The sequence below is a fragment of the Botrytis deweyae genome (assembly GCF_014898535.1).
Source record: "Botrytis deweyae strain B1 chromosome Unknown BDEW_009, whole genome shotgun sequence".
NCBI classification, from domain to species: domain Eukaryota; kingdom Fungi; phylum Ascomycota; class Leotiomycetes; order Helotiales; family Sclerotiniaceae; genus Botrytis; species Botrytis deweyae.
This window is the reverse complement of record NW_024066216.1, coordinates 1253888-1266955: the sequence shown is the minus strand read 5'-3', so window position 1 is coordinate 1266955 and position 13068 is coordinate 1253888. Positions and strand designations below refer to the sequence as shown.

Here is a 13068-nt window from a genome sequence, read left to right as displayed (position 1 = left end):
TGGGTGGGTAGATATGTATTGATTGGATTCTTCAAGTTTAGCTTGTAATAGAAGAGCTAAGGAGCTAAGGAGTCCAGGAGTCCAGGAGTCCAGGAGTTCAGGAGTTCAGAAACCAAAAGTTAGAGGAGTCGGGAAATGGAAGGATAGAAAGATGAAGGAAAGGAAAGGAATGGGGTATTGAGGAAGGGGAAGGGGAAGGGGAAGGGGAAGGGGAAGGGGAAGGGGAAGGGGAAGGGGAAGGGGAAGGGGAAGGGGAAGGGGAAGGGGAAGGGGAAGGGGAAGGGGAAGGGGAAGGGGAAGGGGAAGGGGAAGGGGAAGGGGAAGGGGAAGGGGAAGGGGAAGGGAAGGGGAAGGGAAGGGGAAGGGGAAGGGGAAGGGGAAGGGGAAGGGGAAGGGGAAGGGGAAGGGGAAGGGGAAGGGGAAGGGGAAGGGGAAGGGGAAGGGGAAGGGAAGGGGAAGGGGAAGGGGAAGGGGAAGGGGAAGGGGAAGGGGCAGGGGGAGGGAGAGAGAAGTGAGGAAAGCTGAGAGAGTGGATGGGTGATGAGATGAGGTTGAGAGAGTGAGATGGGGTTGGGGGATTGGATGGATGGAATTGGATGGGATGGGGGTGGGATGGGATGGATAGGATGGCTAGAATACATTAAAATAAAATACGACTAGGATGACATAATAGAATAGATGAAAAATGACTAGAATAGATGAAATTCAATAGGAATAGATGAAATGAAATTAGAATAGATGAAATGAAATAGAATAGATAAAATAAATGAATAGATAAAATCCATAGAATAGATGAAATCAATAGAAAAAATAATAAATAAGAATAGATAGAATAAAAGAATAGAGAAAAATAAATAAAATGATAGAAAAATAGAATAAATAAATAGATAAAATAAATAGGAATAGATTAGAATAATAGAATAGATAGAATAGATAGAATAGATAGGAATAGATAGAATAGATAGAATAGATAGAATAAATAAGATGGATGGAAGGATGGGATTGTATGGGATTGTATGGGATGAATGGATGGGATGGATGGATGGATGGATGGATGGATGGATGGATGGAATTCTGTAAGTGAATATCGCTTCGTAACCTGTGGTTTGTTTCTCATACTGGGTCTCTTGATCAATATTTGTAGTTTTTGATTTTTTTCGTGTGTCAGTATAAAGCTGTTTCTTAAGTGTACCCGACTTGGCTATTCAAGTATCAGGTCAAGAATAGCTTGTATATGAGGATTTTCCCCTTCGTTTTTGGGTGGAGAAATCGGCTATAACTCTCTGTCGTTTTACAGGTGATTTTGCAACTTTTCTCTGATTGTGTGGTCTCGTGTCGGCAGTAAGTTTCTCAGCAGATATTTTTGCGGGATTTTTTTTATTTTCGGATACAATCTTGGTGGGGCACAGTTGTGAAGTCAAATGAGCTAGTATATGGATCTTGATATTACAGTGCTTGCGCACTCAGCTGACTGGTAGTGAATGGCTCTTCAGGCTGTAAGCTCGAGGAGGATGGCTGGCGTTTGAATAAAAAAAGCATATCGTAATCTTTCTCTTTATATATAGGAAGAACTTGTAGTGGATGAGATGGTGCGAGGAGCTTTTGGTATGGATAAGACAGGTTTCGGCCTGTCTGAGGATACCTAAGTAAGATGGCCCTGAAAACACATATCAAAAAGCATTATTTAAAAGCAGTACAGTGGAGAAGTCCTGGTTGGATAAAAAATGATTTGAAAGGGTATTGGATTCGAACCAAATTCTTTATGCGGCACTCTTGCTGTAATGATATTATATTCACTGCATGAACTAGAATTGTTAAAGAATGATTAGAAACGACACTTTAGTTTATCCTCAGACTTTCAACATTCGCAGTACCCTGCACCCATAAATCATGTCTGCGAAGATATTCAAGACTACTTCTTTTTCTGAAAAACTCCTCTTTCCTTAATCATCACCTTTCATCGAGTCGAAAGTTCCACCGAGCTTTTCAAATTCTCAGCCATCAACAACTTTTCAACTTCTAGGCCATCAACATCACAAACCTCTCAAAATGTCACGACGCATAAGTCTTTCGTATCCCATGGGTGATCTGGGATGCAAAAATCAAATCAAAGTAGCACCTGACAACGACGAGGTGTGTGATAAGATCATGGAAGCTAGAGCCTTACTACTTCCTGATTTTTCTTCAGATGGTGAGCTGAGAAGAATCATAAAAATGTGTCCAGATCTGGACCCATGCACGGACATGAAGGAAGTTGTTCTTAATCAGTGGCAACCAAATAATAAGCCATGGAGAATCGGCATCACATGCTGCATCGAGCTTCAGCACCATCATGAGAGATGGCTATCAAAATTTCCTTTCACAGTCAATGACGTACTATATTGTTACAACAATGGTGAGTATTCTGACCAATTCTGAAATAGCACTACTGATAATTATCCGTATTTAGAAGATGTCAATTTTTTCCATGATAAAACAGCCTGGTCAGCCTCAAGATTTTATGTCATCCGACGACGAGGGCCACAAGGCAAACCAAAGAGGAAATTTATAGGTCCTTTCTATTCTGGAGCTTCTCGTCCACTCAAAGACGTTGATCGAATCCCATATGAAATTAAGAGTATTCGAAAATTACTTGGCACCCATCAAAGCGAACGTGGATGGAATCTTCCGAGCAGTCATCGATGCCATCTTTTAAATTTTCCAAAAGGTATGTCTCTGAGCCTGCTTCTGGAAGCTCCAATTTCTAATCAAAAGCAGAAATTTTGACCTTGATCTTTGCCTATACACTCGTTGCTGGAGGCGGAGCGGTTGTTACTCCGGCAGTAGTGACTTCTAACTGGGTTGAATCATACTCTAAAGCAGATTATCGAATTTCTTTCCCAGATTCACCTCATTATAACAGGCATAAGTCTTTTGAGAGTGGTTCGGATGTGGTTCTTCGCAAGAACATAGGACCTAGACCAGGCATTCCTGACTCATCTCCGTACGTCGAGCTTACAAGAGTTCTTCGCCCTCTGATAGATGCCACATGTCTCCGTTCCTGCAAGTACATATGGAAGCTTGGATCACAAATGTTATATGCAGATAACGCATACAGCTTCAAGATGAACGGTACGGAAATTACTGACTGTCCACCTTCTTTGATATTCGAGGGCGGCAACTACCACCGGCCAAGTCCCGAAAAACCTACCTTATCCCAAGAGGGTATCTCGGACGGTTCAACAGACAAAGAGTTGTCGGCTAGAGAATATGAATCTAAAATCGAACGTGTCATCAATCAACTTGAGAGACGCGTCCCAATTCTTGAGTTGGAGGGCTGGGCTTATTACGATCCATTCATCCGATTTCTCTACACAATCGGACCGCAAAATAGAGCTTCAATTCGCACTTTACGATTCACGGGCGCTCCAAAAACCCATGTGCGAGAAGCCCGCGGGTGCGATTGTCATGGTGTAGATCTGTTACTCAACATGCGCATATACATCCCCTTTATCAACAAATTTTGTACAGGCGTAAAGAAACTTGTGTTGGATATGGATATGGATTGTTGCATATACATGGGCAGTGTAGGAAATGTTATAAGGAGCTTCGATGAAGTCTTGATACCGTTTTTGGGCGAACTTGAGAAACTTCAAAGAGTTCGCAATCTGGTGATGAGACGGAGAATATTAATCTATCCAGAGGACAGATTCGATAGAAGAACTCTACGAGGATATTGAATATGCCAAAGATACGATCAATTCTCTTCGGAACAGGGTCGAAAACAACGTATGAGTTGGCGAGTTTGAGGAGTGAGGATGGATCGTTGGGGGAGGTTGTGGAGGTCGATATTAGGAGGCAGATTCTTTCAGGGGACTCTGTCCCTGGCATGACAGGACGATGAGCTATAGTTTAGTTAGGCCATGCTTTATTGCCAATAATGGCTTCAAAATCCATGGTACAACTTCAACTATCTTTTAATGTAGCTAGATGTCGTGAAAGTTGTGAGGTTGAGTGATTACCATGCTGAGTCAGCGAATTAAAGCTTTCAGTAGGAGTGCACGGACTGATGGACTCATCACTTAAGGTTCAGGTTCCAAAATTCGTAGTTAGCATCAATGATTTGATTCCAAGTTCAATACCTCATTTTTTATTTAAAATCAATTGACAGAAAAATCTAGAGAGTAAAGGAACAAAGTTCGAAAGAGGTTTGCAGGATTCAAACTCAATATTGATCCACGAGTCCATTCACTCTATTGCTCTTTCAGCCTTGTACAACGACTTGGTATCAAGATATCGCAATTCGTCTCTTGGATTGCGATACCTACTAATTTGGCATCGCGCTCATCATCATAACCTCCATTCTTGGACAAGGCTACCTATGATGAGATGTATCTTCGTTTCCACAGATGATCAGTAGGATTGAAGATGTTATTCATAGACACACAGCTTCCTCAACCTCATTCCATAATTACGAATACAAAAATGGAAGTCATAGGACAGATGCGAAACACCCAGATGGCGTTCAGTTAAGTGTTGTCTACACGAAATGTTTTGATCCATGTCGGACATCTGATATGGCAGGTCGAAAGAGTTATGTACTTGATGGTAGTCCCTGAATGAGACGAGCAAGAAGATGGATATCCTGTCGTTTGCATCCTTCGCCATCATTTATCTTGTGTATCTTCGCGAAGTCAAATTGCTGTCGTGAATAATGTCGATCTCCAGCTTACCGCACAGAGTCTCGAAGGATAGTCAAAAGTCTCGACAGGTAGTCACCTTCTACTTGAGCTCAATTATCTCAGGCGATAAACTCTCATTTCCATCTTGGCAGAACAACTTCTATTTTGGGTGTGGCCTAGCAAGTGCTTTCAAATTCTCATTTTATCGTCACATCGGGTGGAGAATATCTCTCAAAACTTGCCCCAAGATATCTGTTCTAGATTTCTCTACTCCGCTTAGGATCATGCATATCTTCGCATCAATACTTCCGTTGAGAATATTGCTTCACATGGTAATCTTCAAGTTTGAAATGCCTCGGGACTCATTTCTGCTAGTATGAAAATGATTTCCACGATCCATCTGAACCCTCAAATTTCTACAGATTCCAGTTTACATGGGGATTCGCGCGTGATTGTTGTGTAATTAATTCGTTGTCTATTCATGTTACATGCATTCTACTTGATAGATAAATGTTAGTGATTATGGGTATCTACTTTAACAATGGATAGCATAGTCAGTAGTCCTATGCAACACTTTTGCTGGAGAGTTTTGAAGTTCTGATAGCTCTCCTGCTTAGACTTCAATATGATGACGTTGTGAGTTGTCGGGGCCGATTTATTCTTCAAGGTCGAGAACCATTTGAATTCACGACTTTCATCGGATGAAGCCTTCAGATGTAGTCGAAACTTCCAGATATTTGTAACTTTGCAAAGGATTCATTGCTAGAAACCCTGAGCATGTCACACCTCGCCAGAATCACAGGCGAAAGAATAACATAGTATTATACCGGAAGAAGAACTGAAGGAAGGTACCTTGTGACCTTGTTACTATGATTGTACTTGTAGCCTAATTTACATAGTGTTCAACACGGATAGATGCCGATACGGTAGGAGTCATGTCACTACCTCGCTCTTGTTCAAAGATGGAAGGTCTGTTCAGAACTCGGGGAACGCACTTAATCATGATGATATCTCATCTTGGTTCCCTGCAAATAGCCTGACAGAACTATGCCTTCAAAGTTTACTATCTTGCAAGTAACCAATCACTGTTGGTACTCAACGCCGTCAACGTATCTCATGTAGAAGTTCATTAAAGGCGGGGTACCTGAAGGTTGAGTCAATTTGACAATCTGTCCACCCATCCCACGATCCAGCTATCCACAATCTGCAAGTAGTGATGAATATCATCCCCAGTATTTCTGAAAGTTTAATTCATTGGGCAATCGCTCAAGCTTCCCAGTTGATCTTACACATATAATCATATTATTCGCTATGCTAATCTGCACAACTATGCACGATAGCTAGCATTGGGAAGTTCCTTAACGTGAACTCAATCGGCTGATTATTCGTTTCTTCACTTTGAGTTGTATATGCCATCTAATCCCGGTTTGTGTGCATTTCACATGCTGGAATCTTCAATAAAACATGTGAGTACCGAGGAAAGCTTCCTTGAGGCCCCTCATTATATGTCCCTTTCAGGAACAAAATTATGGGGGCTGTTATAGTTCAGGGATTCCCCGCATCCGCAACAGCTAATGCATACCCCCGGTTAAATGCACCAGGAACTCCGCACTTTCACGTCTAGGATCTCTTTCCGTTTCATTCCAAGGTTTAGGTTTCCTGTGCTCGTGGAGCTTGCTCACTGCTAAGTGCTCGGGGATGGCGGACCATAATATAAAGAAAGAACTATAAAAGGGTTAGAACTTCCACCTTGATCATCTGTCATCGCGCAATCTCAAAAGTCAATCACACAATAACATCATTATTCCCCACATATATCTTCGATAAAAATCAGAAATCATGAAGTTCTCATACGCTGCTATTATTCTCGGAGCTGCCTCCGTCGTATCAGCTCAAAGTGCTGCTTGTACAGCAGCTGTGGCCGCTGTGCCTGCTTGCGGCGTAAGTAATCTCTTTCTTTACCTCAGTTATGTTGGCCTCTACAACATTATCCCTTCACTCTCAAATCCATCTCATGAATTTCCTCGCTTGATCTTCTGTGTCAATCTTCAGATCATCATCTAACACTCATTCTAGGCTTCTTGCATCAATGCAGCCGCTGCGACATATTGCGCGGCGGACGACTACGCTTGTGAATGCGCAGCTGCCACCTTTTCCAAGATCGAAAGTGACGCTACCAATTGTGTTATTACCAATTGTGGAGCTACCGTCGGACTTCAAGTCTTGAGCGCTTCCAACGCCGTTTGTACCGCCTGTGCTTAAGCTTGCACTTTTGTGGCCTATGGGTCATTCAGAGTCTTTTGTATGGGTGGAGAGGATATCGTGGTGTTTGGCTTGGCTATAGTTTGGATGGAATGGCAATCATTGATTGAAGCTCATGAGTCGATGATTGTTGACCATTGAAAATGAAATTTGAAGTGTCTGAAAACCAGAAACTACTGAGATCCCGCTGCCGTGAACTTTCCAGAATCATACTTACTCAAGACGATCTAGCAATGGACAATTCATCACTCTTGCTTGGCCTATGACACATGCAATAATTTTTGGAGTGACGTTAGACCCTTTGAGCGTAATAGACCTAGCGTAAGTATAGCCCTAATCACTAATTAACTCACACCTCTGTCCATGACATCATAACCTATAGATCAAACTTTTACTATTGCTAAGTCAGCTAATAGTTGTAACGACATCACTATATTTAGAAGAATTAGCACCGACGAGAGGAGGAAGAAAGCTCGGTAGTGTCTTATACTCACATTGTGTGGGATGTTAACATCGTTTCAATTGATCTACCGATGATGTATCTTGTCTAATGTTCATCAGTGAAAGGGCTTGAAAGACATTGCTTCGTTAATTAACATCGATGTTGATGCAATTTTAATGAAAATTGTTCCACTGCAATTGAAAAACTTCGTTGAGGGTGGGGGTTAAATCAAGGTTTAGGGGCGAGGGGGCTAAAATTTAAGGCTACTCCCGCGTTGGTGACACTAAAGTTTGAAATAACAACCTCACAACGACTGCCCATCTTCAATATCATCACAACACCATCATTGCCGCCACTATTATCATGACTCCCATCATTTAATCTCTTTAGTCTGGCTCACGACCGTTTTCAAGATTGTCACCATGTAATAAATGTCAATTCAGTTCGCCAAGCAAATACTGACCATTGATGGTTGATGATTGAAGTTAGGTAGGTATTCAGAGTTTTATCAGACGACAGCGCGCTATAAACGCAAACTCTCTCCATGTACTCAATAGTATCAAGTCGAGATGAATACTAATTGTAATTACTCATGGAGCGATGCTTGGTACTTTCTCCCGTCTTCATCATTTGATATGCATTTTTTCAATGTCATTTCAGCTTCTGCCAATGTTTTCACACTGCATTTTATTCTGCTTTATTCAGATCGATCATCGTGCATATTTTTCTTTACCGGAAATCTTCAATGGAGTTATAATTCAATTGCGACATTAATAGTCCTTCCGTCCCAATCAGAATTTACCCAATAAGTAAGCTTTCGGTATAGTTTTGTTGCGGGAACCGTATTTCGCCATGGAGCCACGGAGAATTTGGGAAATTTGCGGGGTATCGTTGTAGTTGACGATAGAGCCCAGATTTGGGAAGATACTTTATCACACGTCTTCACCCAACTTTTGTTTATGAGGCTACTCTCATTTGCTTTCAAAAACTACAGTTTGAGCCATGTTATCTCAATATTTGTTCGTTGTTCCTTTATTGGTTGACAGCTGTATTGCTTTCCCGTTCCTAAACGCCTTTTCGCCTAGAGCAACAGGAACCAAATATCTTTTTTCCTTGTGAGAGTGCCCAGCTTTTTTTGAGGGACAGTATTAATCAATATTACTAGCGGTGATTCTTACACAAGAACACTCTTCTCGATATCTGGTACGAAGCCTTCTGCAGATAATCCGATTGGAAATCCTCCGTTTCCAGGCACTACAACAGATGCGGGTCTCAATTGGATCGATTATTTGGTCACCGCATATAATACCTCCTTAACACTATCGTATAATTTTGCTGTTGGAGGCTCAACAGTGGATAACAATGTCGTTCCTTCCATCACAAATGGTGCTAAATCACTCGTCGAACAAACCGCAATCTTCACTGCTAATCTTGCACCAAAACCTTCATATGCCCCATGGACTTCGGCAAATACACTCTTCGCTGTATGGTTTGGTATCAATGATATCGATCTCAGTTATACAAATTCTAATGAAAATACACTCTTCACGGAGATCTTCGATACCTACTGGAAGCAGCTTGACATAATGTATTACTATGGAGGTAGAAATTTTGCATTGTTGACAGTCCCACGTAAGTCTCTATCCTGATGTTTGATTTGACGATCATGTATCAGGAGCTGACTGAAGTGAATAGCCACAAACAAGGCTCCCAGAGTTCTAGCATTGAATAGTACTTCACAAGCGGCGTACGCTTCAAGCATTGCAGCGTGGAATACTCTTGTCAAAAACACGGCTACTCAGTTCCAATCCGAAAGATCTGGGACTACTGTCAAAGTGATTGATACTTCAGTATGTCAAGACTCTAAGCTGATTTGCCGTACATAACTCACACATCTTCACAGATTCCCTTCAACACTGCCCTAAATAACCCAACAGCTTATGGTTCTCCAAATGCAGTTTGTTATAACACAAATGGAGTGAGCTGTTTGTGGTGGAACAGTTTTCATCCTGGCCAGGCGGTTCAAAAGTTGGTTGCTGCAGCATTCGCAGGAGCTTATAAGGACACATTCTTCTGATCATTGATCGTCATTGGAGATCTTAATGAGTCTATGTTTTGCCACGCAATGAAAAAGATAGAGCCCTACCTTTTAGTGTACAACATACGAGAAGCGAGACGGTCAAAGTAATCAAACAAAATTTGGTGTACACGTGTTTCCCATGATTCTACTAGATCCATTATATGATGACGTGCATTCATATGCGCGTCTGTACTTAAGTTCGTTTTCTTTTTCCATGGCTTGGAAGACCAGATCATACCCGAAGTACCGAGATGTAAGCCTTTCAGAGTCTAGGTAGCTCAGTAAGCTCGTATCCAAGACTTTCGTAACCATTGGTCGAGTTCCCTATTATCAAACAGTTTGTCATCGTTTCGCACTTACTGTACCGCATGGTAGCAGAATTATCAAGCACATTGGCCTTCAAAGGAAAACGGTAGTGAGAATATTTGAAGCTCTTTGTTTATACTATTTGATGTCTTTTCTCGGCTTCATCACTTACCTTCAATATCTAACGCATGAGACGTTTGAATAGAGTCTATACTGATTCTATCTTCGTGAATCTAAGTAACGTGAGCGTAAATGTCACCGGAGATTCAAATACTCCATGCGATTTATAATGGTTTCACGAGAGATTCAATATCATTCTACATTTCGGTAGCTTACTCTCGTACTAAAAGTCCTTATCTCAACTTTTGGAACCTATTCGTCGCTGAGCCCATGTAAACTCACAAATTCCCACATAAGAAATGTAAGCAGCGGTGTAAATACGGTCTTGCGAGCCGCGAAAACGTTGCGAGTGAGTTTTTAATTATGATGGTGATATGATTAGTTGTATCCGTCAATTTTTGGATCAACTTGAGTCTGCAATGCCAGTCCAATAGTGATTAAAGAATATTTGAACCCTTGAATTGTTCGTATGTTCATGAAATTTGCCCTGCTCATAGATGTATGATGTGTTCACGTTGGCGCATCTATGTCTTCTTTATCTACGCTTCCTGAGGTCAGCATTGCAAGACAAACAGACTAGGTTACAGAGTTTTGTAAATCGTTTTATTAAAAGTCTAATACTTCGTCACACCAGTCTCTTTGTACATTCTTAATCTCATCACCAAAAGCTCAAAACCCAAAAATGCCACACTTCCACCCCAGCAATACATTCCAAAGTTCTAGCCTCGATACCCCTCTCCCTCAGCTTCCCAGCCACTGCCGGGATTGAAGAAAGTCAACTAATCTGTGGAACGACTTCGCATGTTCAGTCTCCTACGAAGAGATAACTCTAACCACCGATGGAACATGCACCAATCTTCTTCTTCCCGGCGCGCAGTCAGTTTCTGCAGCGATTACTGTTCCTGGGTGTATTTCTACTAGTATGTATCTATATGCTTGATGTTTGTTTTTGACTTGAGTACTGATATGATGCTTGAATAGTTTATGGATTTACTTCTTTTGATTGTGAGGGTTATGATATTGTGGTTAGTAATCCGATGTGGACGTATCTGTTTGAGGGGAATCATTGGTTTTTGTCTTTTAGGGTTGGAATTAGTTGTACTGTTGAGTGATTGGGAGAGGTGCTCTAGACACTTGGTAGAGTGTGGGGTTCATGCGTGCGTGGTTCTGAAATTCAAGGAGATGGCTTACAAAATACAAATTAGACCCGGCTCTGATATATAACTAGTATTATGTGATCTCTTTTGATCTGAGCATTCACATGATGTCTCGATCCATCTACTTAGATAACATGAATCGAAGGGGACAGATACGATTGATGAAGTCTTGAACGTTGCAAAGAGTTCTGATATTATCGGTGACTCCTTTAAGCCGATGAATACGCTATAAATAATTCTTACAAGCCTTTTGTTCACTTTCACTATTAGAATCACATAACAGTAGCTGAACAGTCCATGCGTGGAGCGATTTGATTATGCTATCATACTGCCAATTCCTGCTCTCGCACTGCTGTTCCTTTCAAAGCAAGTAGGCACATTGCTGTTTTCTCACCCAATTCCTACTAGCCGAATACGACCTCAATATGGATGGATATAAAGACTCACATTAGACTCTCTAGAATGTATTTCATCAACCTTTGGCAAGTATGCTTCCGCTCGTCCCTTCATCCTCCCTGTATCCTTCCACAATTTGTCTTCAACGACTACCAGCTGCATTTATAATTTTAAGGCCATTTTGGCGTGCACCCTCCAATTTTCTCTGCCAGCCAGGTCCGAGAATCGTCTTTTGAAACATTGATTCGACCTCCGGAACGTGAAAAGGGGCTCCTGTAAGCTTTTCTATATGTCTCGCAAAAATCGAAATACGTGAAAGTAGCCGTTTAATCACATGGTAGTACACATGTCTAGGAGGGTCAAGATCGCAATTTTCGAAGTCTTGTAAGTCTTCAACACATACCGATTTCAGGAATGTGAATGCGTCATGAGGACGGACAGGCTCAAAAAGAATCAGATCGTCATTTTCACCGGCTTCAGAGCCAATGTATGAACGTGATCGCTTGAGAGACGAGCCATTTCGGTGTCCAGGTCGGTCTCTCCAGTGTAGGCAATAGTATACTATAGTAAAACGGTGGTGCGTATAAAGCTTTTGATACAATAACTAATGCATATTAGACAGTTGAAAACTCACTACTGTAAATATCACTTAAAACTAATATCTACAAGAATGTACGAAAAAACTGAAATCTAAAAATCTAAAAATGAAAAGATAATACTAAAAATTAAACTAATTCTAATAAAACCTAAATAATAATAAAAACCATTCAATTATCAATATTCCCATTTAAAAATAATAAAAAAGATCAAGATATTCGATAATATTAATAATAATTCAATTGAATATATAATTTGATATTATTGAAATCTAAAAATAACCTCAAATTCGTATACAACTTATTCCATACCAATCAGAGAACCGTATTCCCATATCTTATCAATAATATTCAATATTATCCTAATATTAAATATCTTCAGTAATATCGAATTCCATACCACATACATACATATTTCAAAAAAAAAACTCGATACACACCACTATCTAACCCGTATACGGATTACGGGAAATACTATTGCCTACACTGGGTCTCTCGGCGTACATAATCACAAAATTGATAAAGCAAATTCCCAATTGCATCAAATATAACGTTCCTTGTTATGGGATGAGGTGTAGTAAGGGGCTTGTCATCAAATAGGTTGGTAAACGAAGGGTTGCAACATATTTTCAGACGTTTTGGTTAGTGCTTGGGGCTAACACAAGGCGTGGATGCGTTATACCGTACTTGGAATATGGAATTTTTATAAAATATTTGCTAGTAGATATTACTGGGTAAACAAACGTCTCAACCTGCGGAACATTCTTCGGAGCAGATGAGAATATCACTAACGTCGAGGATACTATCCATCTAAAGCCACCACACCATGAATCAGGTGACAACATTTCCACACACAATTACCTTGATCACCCGGAATAGTAAAATATCGATCAATTACAGCATTAAACACGCTACTGCCAGATTAGATTCCGCTGCCATGTCACGCGCGTGTTAATGCACGTCATTAATTCCCCTAATCTCCAGCTTTCGGCAAATCTTCCACATTTTATATTATTGCCGAGCCTCTATAACTACCAACCTAGTGCTA

At 40.9% G+C, this 13068-nt stretch overlaps 3 protein-coding genes across 3 annotated transcripts; all 3 read left to right on the top strand.

Annotated features, from left to right (window-relative positions):
* Positions 1–2049: 2049 nt before the first annotated feature.
* EAE98_005000 (uncharacterized protein) lies at positions 2050–3771 on the top strand (the record flags this gene model as incomplete). The annotated part of the gene is made up of 3 exons (XM_038952621.1): positions 2050–2395; positions 2450–2707; positions 2758–3771. 3 exons carry the CDS (start codon positions 2050–2052, stop codon positions 3717–3719), a joined length of 1566 nt encoding a protein of 521 aa, XP_038811271.1. The 3' UTR covers positions 3720–3771.
* Positions 3772–6500: 2729 nt separating this feature from the next.
* On the top strand, positions 6501–6923 carry EAE98_004999 (uncharacterized protein; the record flags this gene model as incomplete). Its single annotated transcript, XM_038952620.1, has 2 exons — positions 6501–6602; positions 6738–6923. The coding sequence occupies 2 exons, from the start codon at positions 6501–6503 to the stop codon at positions 6921–6923; spliced, it is 288 nt and encodes a 95-aa protein (XP_038811270.1).
* A 1444-nt stretch (positions 6924–8367) lies between these two features.
* Positions 8368–9442, top strand: EAE98_004998 (uncharacterized protein; the record flags this gene model as incomplete). The annotated part of the gene is made up of 4 exons (XM_038952619.1): positions 8368–8480; positions 8531–8997; positions 9061–9215; positions 9269–9442. The coding sequence occupies 4 exons, from the start codon at positions 8368–8370 to the stop codon at positions 9440–9442; spliced, it is 909 nt and encodes a 302-aa protein (XP_038811269.1).
* Between the last annotated feature and the right edge of the window lie 3626 nt (positions 9443–13068).